Source organism: Achroia grisella, unplaced genomic scaffold, assembly GCF_030625045.1.
Source record: "Achroia grisella isolate CSIRO2021 unplaced genomic scaffold, CSIRO_AGI_Agris_v1 utg544, whole genome shotgun sequence".
Taxonomy (NCBI): Eukaryota; Metazoa; Arthropoda; class Insecta; order Lepidoptera; family Pyralidae; genus Achroia; species Achroia grisella.
In genome coordinates this window covers 4,169,523-4,185,018 of record NW_026712929.1, presented here as the reverse complement: position 1 = coordinate 4,185,018, position 15,496 = coordinate 4,169,523, and the positions used below count along the sequence as shown (strand labels likewise).

The 15,496-nt window shown below is 33.6% G+C and overlaps 2 protein-coding genes across 3 annotated transcripts in view; both read right to left on the bottom strand.

Moving 5' to 3' along the window:
- The window catches only part of LOC131847921 (tyrosine-protein kinase Fer), a 47,148-nt gene extending 32,024 nt beyond the window's left edge, over positions 1–15,124 (bottom strand). Inside the window, exons 1-2 of one of the 2 annotated variants that reach the window (XM_059197636.1) lie at positions 14,535–15,124; positions 11,740–11,930 (exon numbers count right to left, since the gene is read on the bottom strand). In XM_059197636.1, the coding sequence (XP_059053619.1) occupies positions 11,740–11,930; positions 14,535–14,730 (387 nt within the window). In that variant the 5' untranslated portion in view covers positions 14,731–15,124. The remainder of the gene's footprint in view (positions 1–11,739; positions 11,931–14,534) is intronic. The other variant, XM_059197637.1, reaches the window with a different exon arrangement.
- LOC131847922 (uncharacterized) lies at positions 23–1,611 on the bottom strand. The gene is made up of 2 exons (XM_059197641.1): positions 1,355–1,611; positions 23–913 (listed from the first exon to the last, which is right to left on the bottom strand). Exons 1-2 carry the CDS (start codon positions 1,536–1,538, stop codon positions 381–383), a joined length of 717 nt encoding a protein of 238 aa, XP_059053624.1. The 5' UTR covers positions 1,539–1,611; the 3' UTR covers positions 23–380.
- Positions 15,125–15,496: the final 372 nt, after the last annotated feature.

The following is a 15,496-nucleotide window of genomic DNA, read 5'->3' as shown; positions in this document are numbered from 1 at the left end:
TGAGAAATAAGTTTCTTATTTTATGTATGGATAAAGTGCAGTATAATTAGGTGAGTCATTCAAGATTCTTCTATTAAGATTCATTTGCTCAGAAAAAATAAGATCGCTACAACTAGAACTAAGTAAATAAAATGCTTTTTTAATCTGTAAATATTTCTTGTTATCATTGCAATTAACAATAATTGGTAAGATGCATAATATTTAACGATATCATTTTCTGAGGGTTTCTACAGCAACAATTTAGATGCTCTATTATGAGAAATTGCGAAATAAGGAGTGCACTTAATAGTTTCAGACGATTTGTTATCGCTGATTACCAAAATAAATATAAAATGCCATTTTGAGTAAAGGATATCTGTTGGTACAGCTTTATACAACATTCATGTATTAGATTTATCATTATCATCAGATGTGCTCGAGCTGTTATTCAGTGATTGCTTAAAATTTAAAATCAATTTTAGTATTTCCATTCTCAATAATAATTTCTGATCTTCTGTAAGTTCTCTCATAGACGGGACAAGAGAACGAAAAAATGATTCGTCACCATCTTGCTCGTGATCGTACATTTTTAAATTCTGAACCGTTTGACTTCCCTCTTTAAGTAAAGTGACTGCTTCTGTGTCGTTAGTTAGACTACTTATTTGTTTTTGTTTTGAGGAGCTCGGTTCGGCTGCAGTTAACTTTTTTTTGCTCACATCAGCTATATTTTCTAAGGCCTCCTCATCAGTTTCATCAGATTCATATTTTTCCGGCTTGACTCTTTCTGAGAACGGCAACAAGAATAAAAGAGAATTAAAGTACAAATATTTTCTTTTCTTTGGTCCTGATTTTCCGGAAGGGGCATTTTTCTGAGCAGTAATTTCCCTTCTAAAACAATGCCTGAGAGAGGCCCACCTCTTTTGTACTTCTTTTCCTAAAAAAAAGGAAATCTTTGAGACAATTGAATACTTTCTAAGTTATTTTCATATCACGAGGAGTATTTGAGTAGAGCTTGCAATTTGTGGTTGGTAACTTTCAAAAGTACCTGAATGATAAAAAGAACTTGCTTAAAACCTTTTTACATTAAAATATGTGTGTAAAATAATATTCCCAACCTTGAATAATTATGAGAAATAATATTATAAATTGTTTTTATTTAATGAGACGCGTGCAATGTAAGCTCCCCGCTTCCGCTCGTCGCATCACTCGCTTCTTGTCACGTTCTCGTCATTCATTCACGCTCGTGGACCGAACTGAGGTCGTATTGAAACACTAGTTTATATTGCTTATTATTTTCCTACTGATATTTTTAGACAGTATAACATAAACATGCCTATACATACATAAGGAAATTAAATGATAAATCAAAACTCACCATATTTAATTTTGTCCTGAGCCGACAGTGAATCCCAATCGGACGAATAAACCACTTGGCATACTTCGTCCCACAATTTCTTTTTCAGTATTCGATCATGATATTCTTTTCTAAAAGTATCATAGATTGGCTTTCTCTTTCTAACCTCATTTATTAGCACGTTGACATCTATTTCAAAAGTCATAGTATGCAAGTATGTTCGTCACTATCGAGCGCTCAACGCGGACTAAAAGTACTCGGCGACTGCGCTGTGTGTGGCTATGACGCGGACTGAAGTCCGCCATATTGCTGCATTGATAATACGACTTTGTGCGGTATGGTCTGTCAATGTCCTCAGTAAACCTCAGTTATTTAGTGGGTCTTTTTGTACGCTCAACCAATACTTATAATCCCCCAAACATAGTAAGTTATGTCACGGACTCGTGTGCATTATTCTATGCTACACCTCGTATTTGTAATAATGCATTAGTAAAAATAAACGAACACCTTCTAGGAAATAGTAATCGATAAGTATGTGTTCAGTATGCATGCATTGAATGCATTTACTACGTATTTGTATCAGTTATATAATAACCAGAACACAAGCTCTGCATAGATTGTTGTGCCTTGGCAAGTACAAAATTAAACTTAATTTATTTAATGTAATGTATAAAATAAAATTAATAATATCTATAAATATAAGTGACTAATTATAGAAGGTACGTGTAACAATTACAATAAAAACTACATAAGAACATGATAGAAAAGGACATATGATTAATAGTGGAATAACATTCATATTATTTATATCAACATATAAATAATATTCTCCCTAACTATCTCCTGTAATCCCAGATGGGAGAGATAGAGGAATGTCAAATTCCGATGTTTGGACGCAATACTTGACAAGTTCAAATTTTGGTGAAAATATTTAAGTTTATTTGTTTCTACATTGAAGATAATAATAACATGTGCCTACAGACAGAGACGGTGCTGTTTGTGGACGTAGTGCAACGAACTATTTGGAGCAGAGCGACATTAATTTCCAAGAAGTCGCCTCGGACTGACGCCAGTTCCACCGAACTTCGTTATATCAGCTAATTAGAACAGATTATAACATCAGTTACAGTGACACTGCTGTATGGCAATCCAACGTAGAAATGTATTAGCTTTTCAAAATATACAAGACTAGCAACTTGCCTGAGATTCGCACGCTAGCAACTATTATATATTTTTTTTTAAATTATACCCATATTACTATTATTTTTTATGTAATTGGAATTGCACTAAAACTACCGGCCTACCTAAGAGCTAAGGATATGCTATTTAAAGTTACTATTCACTGTCATTATCGATTTTTCTGTAAATTTAATATATTTAATTATAAAAAGAACAGAATATTCCAAATTGAAAATATACCTAATATTTGGCATTCATAATACAAAAGGGTTTTCTAAAGACGTTTACTAGTAATACCAAGAAATAATTAAACGTTATTTGCTAAATTATTATCTAGCGTGGACCACTACCTCGTTATAACATGCAATGTTTAACAAAACGCTTTTAAATTAACTATAGGTGGACGGTAGGCAACCAGATAAAAGGAACCAAAGGCGGCGGCAAAGGGTAATTTCATGCGAGATAAAAGAGGCGTCTAAAGTTACCAATAGTGGGATGCTGGACGCAAATAACAGGTCAGGCGCCGCCGCACTGGTTCATTGCGAGCGTCTCGAGTGTGAACGAACAAGCCCTGTTTTAGGGTTGCCCATCACAATCACAATAGACCGGAGGTCATCCATATCGTAACCAGATCCGTATTGAGAAGGACTGTTGTCACTTAGAGATAATTAATTTTTGATCAAGAAATCAGTTTCTGTTTTATTTTTATTCCAAATTAGAATAGTTATATAAAGCTAGCAATAATTTAAATAATTCTTATCTACTTTGTATACAATACGATAATATTAAATTGTACGTCAACACAAGACACCTTTTGACACATTGCCGACGTCATTAGTATTTGTGTAGGCTTTGAAATACATCTTAAGATATTATATACTGCGCCTAAAAGAAAGCAATGAAGATAGATAGAAATCCGCTACTCGTTCACTTAAAAACTACCTAATTAATTCGTATGATATTTTATACATACACAATATTATAGATGAATATATAGAATACTTTATACCAGAATTGATACAGTACGGATAACGCCGCATGAACTAGTTGTAGGTAGTGATAATATCATTTATATTAGTGTACATATTGTATACAGATGCTCCGCAGTTGTAGAAACTCACAAAAGCTGTTCAGTAAGAACTAATTGTAGGCAGTATAAACAATAGCTTATGCTTGACTGACAGCCCTTCTTACATCCATTATATTGTACCTACAGACCCAATCAAATTAAGCGGCGGCTTCGTCAACAAAGGCGGACAATTTACGAGATATCGACGAGGCAGGCAAAACAAAATCATAAGAATTGCAAATTGGCAGGGGAAGTAGAGAGCAGACCCTGCAAATCAGTGGTTCCGTTATGTAAACCTGCCAGAGCATTCATTCAACGTTTTATACGATGTTGCCAGTGAATACCAATTTACAATATTCACCTGGTGTAACGTAATGCTAGTATTTAGTATGGCAAATAATAAATTATTCTTATAAGCTAGCACGATCAATATCGGCAATAAAAGATAGGTGAATAGAATTACCAATGATCCCTTAGTAACATTAAAAATTAATAATGTATAAATAATTAAGTATACTAATAACATATAAAATGTATTTTTAATACAAGTTGTTACTAAATTAAGGGCTTGGATGATACTGATGGAAATTCGTATCCCTTATGTTTTTCATTAAAAAATATCCTTTATAAAGACAAGACATTATGATCCTTTATTATCGTAATCATATCTAACAATAGCAGGTAATACAGATAATTTGGTAGCACATCATATACTGATTTTATTTAAATTGAGGCAGTGATAAATTAATTAATCTGTAATAAGTAGCGTGTTTGCATGTAGGTATAATATATGAAAAAATGTATAAAATAATAATTGTTGAAGCAGTACCGCACGCTATGCATATAAATTAGCAATAATGATTATCAATCACTGCGCTATTGTCCCGCAATCACTTAGAGATGCATTGGTAATTGTGAAAAATAATGGTATAGTGCGAATGATCACTAATTGTTTGGTAATCGGTATATTATTGTTAGTGGCGGACTGAGGCTAAAGCGGGGCCCTAGGCAAACATTGTTATTCCGGACCTATTTTTCAGTCATAATACACACTTTGCGTTTACCTAACCACGTGCCTAGGTTGCCTAGGCCCTAGTCCATACCTGGTTATTGTTATGAACATACATATAAATGAGTATTCTCGAAAACACCGTCACTAGTGATTATGGAAATAAATACTCAAAAACAAATAAATTTAGCATAAAAGGTAGAATACCTAAAACTGAATTACTAAAGTGTGATTAATGAATTCTGGCCAAATTTTTAGTTTCACTGATGCCAAAGTTAGATGAGAAGTTGAATAGGTAATCGCTAGTTTTTTATCTGGGATATTCGCCAAATAAATTTCTTAACTAAAACTAAATTCTAGACATGTGTTGGCAGATTTGAAGAGTATTATTGAATTTCCTAAATTAAATATACAGATTTACTTCCAACAAAAACAAACAATGGTTGCAGAAAAAATCCAAATGCATTATTTCGAAGCTGTGCAATTGAGCGAAGCCAGGGCGTGGTACTAGCTTTTTTTATGTAATTGGAAAAGAAGCGAAGACAAAGATCGTATGCCATTTTCAATTAACTTTTTAAATGTCAGACTGAAGTTGGGTACGTCAGTCTAATATTAAATTAAGGTTGAGTGACGACTTTTTACAAAGTGTACCTAGGTGATAATGTACCTGGTGTATGTGAGTATTAAATTATTAATCATAATTATTATGTATGATGAATAAAGCATGTTTCCCGTCATTCGTTTACTGAATATTGGAATAATAACTTCGAACAAAACATTGATATCATTATCCACCGGCAGGAAGAAAATTCCAAGAACACGAGTAGGTCTGTATACATACAATTCTCAGATCACTTTGTCCTTTGTCTTTGAAGTGCAAATAGTAAGTTACTAAACAATATTTGCATGTCATTGTCTGATATCACACTAATTACCTGAGGTTATCATTTTAAAATTTGAAAAAACATACGAGTCGGGAGTAAGAGCTAATGTAGTATCTTTTTTTAGATTGACTGATAATACAAGCGTAATCTTCTATATACAGGCTACAAATTATAATAGATACACCTCTGTACCTCATGTAGTTCATGAATTCATTCAAAAAAAAAAAACTATCCCACTTATATAGACTTACTAAACGGGAGCCAATTCTCTATTGTAATGATGGGAACTGTACTTTAATAAATTAATTCAATGTAAAACAGACTTCTTGACCATCATAACCTCGGACCTGTTGGCGCGCCATCGAAATTAGATAACTGTCAGGGTATACTTTCACTCATTGCCGGCTGATTTCACTTTCTCCCCACAGACGGCCCACTAATGATGAACATTTGATTCTTATGTAACAATAGGACATCGTATTCACTGCTATTGAAATCAAACCGGTCACATATCGGTTATTCACTGTTCCACTTTTCACGAGACTTCTCTGCGTTTTTATTTTACACTAGCTGTGCCCGCGGCTTTATCTGCGTGAAATTTATAGCCTATATGTTATTCTGATGTATAAGCTATATTAATATAAAGTTTCATTAAAATCCGATAAGTAGTTTTTCCGTGAAAGAGTAACAAACATCCATACTCACAAAGTTTCGCGTTTATAAAAATACATACTCACGACTGTAATATAAAATGGGGTAATTGGAGGCATAGGTAACTCCCGACATTGTGGGGAATGCAACAATTGATATACATGGTCTTATTTGGATGAAAATATTTGAATTAACATGGCATGGGCAAATGTTCGATTATACGAATAAATAGTTTGTAGTCCATCACCAGAGATAAATAACGATATTATAACGACTCTCTCTTTTATTTTAAAATATTCGATTATATCACAATTGATCAATTATTATATTATATGGAATATTATATAATGATTTAGAAGGAAACTTTATAAGTACTCGTCCACATATATTCCTCTTTCTCCTTTATACAAAGAAGCCATTTAGAAGATACTAGCTGTTATCCGTGACGTTTCATACTTCTAGATTGTTTTTTGAGACAATGATAGGATAGGATCTAAAGACCTATATACGTTCTCGTCACACAATCATAGTATCAAATTACATTAAGATCCGTTCAAATATATTGTTGTCAAAAAGTAACAAAGAGCCACGCAGATAGACAGAAAGACACACTTTCGCATTCATAACATTAGTATGGATAACATCTTCACTTACTTCCAGTCACGGACCCACATTCAGTCTTCACTTGCATAAGTTATTTTTCCTTTAGAAATCCATAAAAAGTATATATAATTAACGCTGCCTGTTCTTGTATTCAGTTCAGCTCTTTCCAATGACTCTGCATGTCTGCAATCCTAACTATGTCACAGACAAACCGAAGATGTAAAATCGAAAGCTTGAAACTACTTCATTATCATCATACCCGCCCCGTCTCTTTATTGTATATATTGCTGAGTTTTTAAACTAGAAAATAATGTAGCCGTCAACAATATAGATGAATATAATAGTAACCAGCACAACAACCACAGACCGACATTTAGTCTTAACTAAGCAAGCTTGTGCTATGAGTACCTAAACAACTGATAAAAATACATAAATATAAAATTAATTTCTAAATACATAGAAAACACCCAAACCAAACAAACAAACTCATAAATACAAATAAGTATTTGTACCGTGGGAGTATTCGTATCTGCGCCCATGAGACGTAAGAGGGTGTGCTAGACCGCTAGACCACCGAGGCCGTCTAAAATTATTATTATTTTGATGCATATGTATACAACATAATAATAAGACATAGACATAAAAAGACACATAGACATTCATGTATCAATTAAAATTTTCGACTAAATCATCTACCAGGGAAAATACCATAGTTAAAGAGAACAATTACATGATACTAGAGCCTAACAGAGTCAATTTATTTCATCAATCTAGTTCACTCCAATATTTTCTTACAATGTCGACCTAGTTCAAAAAAATCTTGCGAGGAGACCCGGTGGACATGTTACATTAGCATTGGCACAAACTCAAGTACCTATTTTATTTTACGAGAATTCCGCAATCCAGCTGTATAATAAACCAAACTATTATTTTTATCTATTAGTTAGTTGTTACGTCTTAATCCCATTAACAATCTATTGTCACTTCAATATAACCATTAAAACTGTTAGTAACATTATATTTCATATGATGGAATACCATCTTTAGGTACCTGGTTTAGTTTTGGTAATTTCCGTGACTGATAATTTCCTCTCTCAACAAATGCGGGTTACAAGCATTATCCTTCATATTACATCGTTTATTTTGTATTTCAGTATCCTGGTAACAATTGAGTCACCAGGATATTTTTGATGTCTGCGTTCAAAAATAAACCTTGAGGATATCACAGACAATGTCCACACAGTAATATAAACAAATGACCATTCATATTATCCACAGTTACGGAGTCCGTACCCTGGATTGGCGGTCTATTTTAGAATCCAGATCATCAGAGCACCTAAAATCTTGTAAATAGGCTGTTAGAGGAAAAACTGTATTATTAAGCTAATACATAAAAATATAGAAAGGCGGTAGCTTTTGGGAAAAAAATAACATATTTTTATATTGATAAAAGACAATAAAAACAAACATATAAAAAGCTACGTGCACACAGCCAATCCAATGTTAACTGAACATATTTTTAAAAATGCTGTCTCTAAACTGTTTACCCTTCAAAGGCTTCTAAATCACTAGAATATTATTGCCAATTTCATCCAGTACAATACTGCACTAAATCTTTGGACTAGAATAATGTACTCAAGGCATTATTGTGCTCAGAACGGGGTGTGAAAAGAAGTGGGTTCTGCTCCCTAGGATAGTTCTACGTCTGGCCGCAGTAATATGTGTACTCATGAGTATGTATGTTTGTAATGGTCGGTACAGTTTTTATGATGGTAACAAACGCAAACTAATTCTGATCCGCCTCTGGCTTCGTATCTGGGACATACCTATCTAGTGTACGTCGACGTCAATGAGATGTAACTCACGCACACAACCAATAGGTTTTTCCGGATTTCGCAGTAGGTTACTTGGGTATTACGAAATTATCTACAACATATGCACATTATTTACTGAATATTTTATTTAAGACTTGTTTCGACGTTGCTGATCAAGAATAAAAATTCAATTGAGACTAAATAGTGTTATTATTAGTGATACCTATAAATATAAAATATGTTTATTTTATATACCTTACATTTCGTTAACAACATAGGCTCTGTAAAAAGTATAAAAAGTAATTTTTATACATATTTTTATAAATTTTACACATACACTCGTATATACGCATTTTAAAGAAAATAGATTTAAAACACTTGTACAATAAATAACTATTATTTGTTGTAGAAAATAAATTGGCGTTTGTCAATGTTTAAATGCAAAGGACCACGTCCAAAATAAACAAAGGGGTACAAAAGAAGGGAATACCTATTTAAATATTTTATAAATAATAAATTAAAAGTTGTGGTTACACCGTTGCACGCGTCGCGGCGCATTCGCTGCCAGGGCCAATGAACGGTGACAGGTGCCTTACAACCAATCCCAATGCAGAACATCACTTTACGCGACTCGGTTAGAAATCACGAAATTATATATTACATCCTTTTCTATACTACAGAACTACTGTTACAACAGAGCGAGAGCTTACCTAAATGGTAGACACTTCAAACGGTAGACTGTAATCTTAGGTCGTTCTTTGTTTACCGATCAATCTGAACGATTGGTTTCCCTTTATGGATACTACGGTAAAGTTGCAGTTATCAAACCGATTAGGGTACATCGAAAATGATAGCTTTTTAAAAAAACTAGACATGTTTACACAAGCTGTATATAAGTATTAATGTCTGGTCTAAACGAACTTTTCAATGCTTTGTCTTTTGGTATGTCATGTTGAAATTATTTATGTAGACAATGAACCATCCATGCCTATTGTAATTCAACTAGGATAAGCCCACGCATTCCGGGAGGTCGTTAGTGTGGAGTCTAATGTCATCCATTCATTAGACGAAGTGCATTCCCTCGCATACAAATGTCCTTCCTGCCGTTCAAGCCGAGCTCTCTACGAAACCGCCAAACTTTTAAAAATATTACTCATTACTTATCAAAGCTTTGTTCACCCGTAACAAGACGAGGATGTCAGAAAACATACTACTAACGGACATAATGTAAATTATCATAAGAAATACTAGAGCATGAACCTAAATTTAATCCGCAGATGAAATTCTAACAGATGCGTACATATGTTTATTTGTGTGCTAAACGGCGCCAATATTGCTTGTTTTATTTACATCTCCGGGAAAAAATTGGCAATTGGCCCAATTTTACGAACGCACTATTCGTACCTAGTGGAAATCGTACTGCAGTATGCAGTTATACAGGTTTTAGGTTCAACAGCAGTTTGTACAAACAATTAAACCTTGTTTATGCAGTCACGATTTACATTAATGCAAATGCTTATTTGATTGATTATTAGGGAGCCGGTGATGATAATCTATGATCGTTATATGGCTTATATGTACCAGAAATAAATGTTGTATATATTCTGCTTATCGTATGTGAAAATTGTGACTTTCGATTCAAAACTTTTGTAAATAAAATGCAAATTTAACACCACATTACGTTGATTTTGGATCGCAGTAAATCTCTAGTGAAACTCCAATCTCCATTACAGTCTATACAATGCTTTCGAGAAATAACGTAAACAAGCAATAGAAATGCATGCTCCAAAATAAGATATATTTTTTATCAGTAACAACAAACATGAATGTATTAAAAAAACCTGTTAGTGACGTGAACGTGACCTTTACTATGACGTGACTGACCAACAGCCATTTGTGGAATGGGACCACATAAAATAGATATGGTTGTTACTGTTGTTGTTGGAGACAATTTAACAAAACAGTATTTATACGTCATTATTTTTACTTGTACATTCAGCATATTTATGCTGAATAATCCATTATTTTTAATAAATTTTTGGGAATACTTTCTTATTTTAATATTATACGGATAAGATTTTTGTTTTCGTCCTCGGTGATCAAGGGGTTTAGCAGACCTTTTTACTTCCGACTGTTGCCTGTTTGATATCTCGCATAGTACAAACATTTGCATTTTTTAGTATGACTGTTTGTTTTGGTCGATATATATATATATAAATATATATGTTAAGTGAATATTTTTAATAACAAAAATTATTTAAATAGTCTAGTGCCCATAATACAAGCTCTGCTTAGCTTGGGACTAGATCGCACTGTGTGAATTGTCCAGAGTTATTATTATTATTATAACAATATATTTAATACAAATGTTAAAATCTATTTTTCATAAGTTTAAATCACAGATAAGAGAATATTACATGTTCAGATTAAAATAAAAGATTACATTGTTGTAAAATACAAGAAATATAAGGTGCGACGTGTCCTATCTATCTTTGAAATGAATTGTATGCATTCTAAAGATCTATATGTTTTACTATGTAATGACTCACTCATTACCGTTATCGAGACCGGGACGTGATCCGACATGGTGATACCAATACGGTGGCAATGGTGATATTGTTACTGTAGGTAAATAATATAGTCCTTTAAGTAAGTGTGGTTATAAATATAGTCATAATTTATATGCATATAGGTATTTGACGACACAGATGAGTTTGTTTTGTGGCATAAACGACGGTACCACGCAAAGTAGCAACATATTGTTTTTTTTATGTTAAACATTTTACGTGATACATACCTACATATAATCAAGTTCTCTTCTTAGTTTGCTTTAGAAATAAATTATAGAAGATCAACCAACCAAGTAGGAAAACTTCTGACAATAAATTAAGTAAATTTTGTCAAAAATGTTACAATGTTTACACATACCTACATAAACTTAGCTAGTCTACAGTATCTATATGTATACAGATATATCTTCGGAACTACATCATTTTTTATAATTTAATAATTTTAACGGTCTAACAAAATCTTAGGTTGTCCAACATCGAAAAAGTCGTAACCGCCAATTAGTAAACATCGTAGACGAACTAAAATAGGCTTCCAATTGAACTATGTATTTAACAAAAATAATTATATTGCGATTAATAAATATGAGATGACATAATCAGTAGCTCAGCCACTAGCTTATGTTTTACCTGAGTAAACTGTGAAGAGATTTTGGTGTGGTCTTCTTGATAAGTTTTTCGCGATTTCCGTCGCTCTGTCATTAATGCGGTGAGGCGATCTAGTGCGCGCGAGTCCAGGGTTTCTGCGTTAGCCTTGATCAACCGACTGGTGTTTTCCCACTCTTCGGTCATTGTGCGCCACGCCGAAGCTATAACTGATCCTGAACAAAAAAAAGAAAAAATAAGTTTGCTATGTTCTAATGAACCCGGGGGGAAAGGGGATTGTAAGCATTAGGGTATGGTGTATACATTACTAGCAATGTACCATGTCAGGGCAAGATTCACGCAATCTCCTCTAGAAAAAAATCGTGTTAAATTTTTAGTGGATTCGTCACGATGGTTCAACTGACTTCATGTTCATTATATCATTTATAACTGATGCCCTGCCAGTACCTTACAGCGCAGGCGTGAGCACGGCTCCGTCATCAAACGTGAAAAATAATCAGCAATCTGCCCCGCAAATATTTATACTTCGAATGGGGTGAAATTAGTATGAATATTTATGAATATATAATATGAAATTAGTAAAACTTATAAAGTAGTTATCTTTAAACATCACAACAATGTACTTAAATAAATACTTGGAAGGTGGGAATCATAATTAATTAAATAATTTAATTAAATAATACTTAAATAAAAGATACAGACACACATCACGATATATATATGACGCATGTGATGCCATTCATCATCATCATTATCAGGACTATGGTCTCAAGTTTCCACGCCCTAATTTAATTCAATTAAAATAGCTTACAAAGCAAACTGCATGACAGAAATAGGCGAGTTTACAAACAAGTCTCAAACAAAATAAATATTACATATTATATGGAAAAATAACGAGCGATTCTTAACCAATTATATGCATAATATCACATAGGTAAATAATAGCTACAAACAGCCGTTGTGCAATCAATTTTATTAGAATAAACAAATTAGTACCTATTTGCAATTTGTTCTTCAAAAAAACTAGTGCTTCTATTTATTTTTTTAGCATGGTTTGTATTTTAATATTTGAAATTAACACAGCACATGTTTATTTATTTTATAATTTGTTAGAATTTTGTTTGTTTGTCTGTGCATTTGTGCACGCTAATCTTAAAAATAGTTTCACTGATATGGGTGCGCTATTCACTAGTTCTGTGGTAGGTTTCTTTTAAAAAAGTTTGTAATACATTATTGTATAATAATAAAGCCTAATATGAAAGAATCATTGTATTCAATTCAAACAACGAAAGGACCGTAAGAAATAACCACAATTTTGTTTTTTTATTACAATAGTAAGGTTTACAACAAAAAAATATATACGTAAGTAGTAAGTAGTAGTAGTAGTAGTAAGTCGCGGGATCAGCTAGTAGTATAATACATAAACATATGTAGATATTAAAGTGTCTTTTTATCTAATTGGAATAGCAAACAAGCTGGGTCACGTGATGGTAAGTGGGAATCGTCACCCACATAAATGAACAGCACTACGGACATTACGTTATCATGTGACGCCCGTGATATCGCTCATGGGTCGCTATTCCGGAAGACTAAAATATCCTGTAACTTTACTGTCACACCTCACGCCTCAATCGAAATCTTACAAAGCAAACGTGATGATACAATCATTTACATCAGGAATGTATGCCATCTTCATGGTATAAAAAAAATTGTTGAGACGGAAGTACCCACGCAGACGACTTTTTACATAATCTGTAGAAACAGAAAATTTTTAACTTGACCTATACAGAATGTATAGGTCAAGTTAAAAATTTTCTGTTTCGATCATTGTTAGTCACATCTCATTTTATCAAATTTAACATATCTTAAATAGATAGATACGAGTAATATCTAGTTTATAATCGATGCTTTCTATGACTGAAACATTCATACTAATCGTAGACCTACACTACGACTATAATTGCGAAGGCTGTATTTTTATCTGTATTATACCTTTTTACGACTGCACAGCTTTTAACGAATTAGGACGAGAATTTAAGTATATTGTAATAATGGCTATCTAATTAAATAAAAAAAAACTTGGTCATTTTAAAATTATACGCAAAGCATTACATATTTTCAGCCAAATTCGAACGTCGACAGAATTTTAAGGCAGGGTAAATCGATAGGCATGACGTTCACAATATTGTTGACACAGAAATATTTCCTCATTTGTTTTATTTTATGTCATGTTATCTATAACATATAAGTAAATATATGTACCCATATTGTCTGTTTAATTTTGATATCGATTCGTAACGTTCAGAAAGATACCTAGCGCCTAAACTTTGTAAACTTACCCGCCTTTATATTACAGGTTTGCTTTTTAGGTGACTGGCGATGGAATGGAGCGGGGAGCGGACTAGTTGAAGACATGTTTGACATTTAAATACGAGAAATAGGCATAATGACGACATAATGAAGCAAAAAATAAAAGATTATCAATACCTATCAATTTAAATAGTTCTGTTGTACACAACGGTAGGACCTACCTACAAAATATACGGATTTACATTAGTTTCTCTTCGTAAATTAGTTATTCCGATATTAGTGGGTGCCTATTATACATACGAGAGTAAATAGCCCATATATTCCGTTTTCGTCGTCTGATAAATACCTCCCTTTTGATATTACCCATCATACATACATACATCTCTAAATGAGTGTACAAAATGACAGCACCAAGCCCAAATCTCCTGTCCATCGCCCTCCTCACCATCCCGTAGCACCAATCCAGTGTTCTAGAAATAAGGATTTTTTTCATGTTAATGTAATCTTACCATTTAGTTCTTCACATTTGTCCATCTTCTGGCCCTGTGCAGCAGCCGCTGACAGAGCGAGAGCGTACTCCCTGTCGCTCTTCATCTTAGCTTGGAGACTCCTTTTCATTGCCTCCATGAGCCGCAGCTCAGCATCTTGGCGAGCCAGTAGCGCTTCATGCGCTGCGCGCCCCGCGCCACTCGATGCATACCCCATAATAAACAACCCGTTTCCACACTACACATGCATCGCAATGTAAACACAACACAATTCACATCACTTTCCGTTATCACCACCACCGTGCTTTACGTCACCAAGCAATAAAATTCAATTTATTGGCAACTACAGCTCAACGATCACAATGGAAAGGAGCTCCACTTCTACTCGTTCGAATACTAAACTTTTATTTTTTTAGGGCTAACCGCGAATATAGACGGGCACGTAAACGCTCAGTAAAAAGGTGCGTCACAAAAAACTATTTCGATAGAAAACTTTGTTCGAACTATACAAGCACGCCCGAGACAACGGTGCAGACGTCCGTACGGTTACGGTACGCGACCTGAATGCCATCTACCGTGTTCGTTTGATGTTTAACCAGCTCTGCCTGCCAGCTATTCTCTATAACACTCGTATAGGCTTCGTACATATAAATTTCAGAATATAACCAGTTAACTTAACTAAAATAAAAACTTATATTAGAGTAGGTATAATAATTACTCAGTAGAATGATCAAGTTCAAATTGGAAATTCAAAGGGTAGGTTAATGAGACTATCTAGCAATTAAAGAATATAAAAATAAGGAAAGTGAAGGTATAAATCTGCAAAAGCTCCGTACCAGACACTGACATGTACGACAACAAGTATTCCTAACTTTACTGATAAATGTTGCTTATAAGCCTATTGTTGGTTACCTAAGTACATTACAAAACAGGGAAGTTTGTGAAGTACATTATGGATATGTACCTAAATCAATTTTGTAATT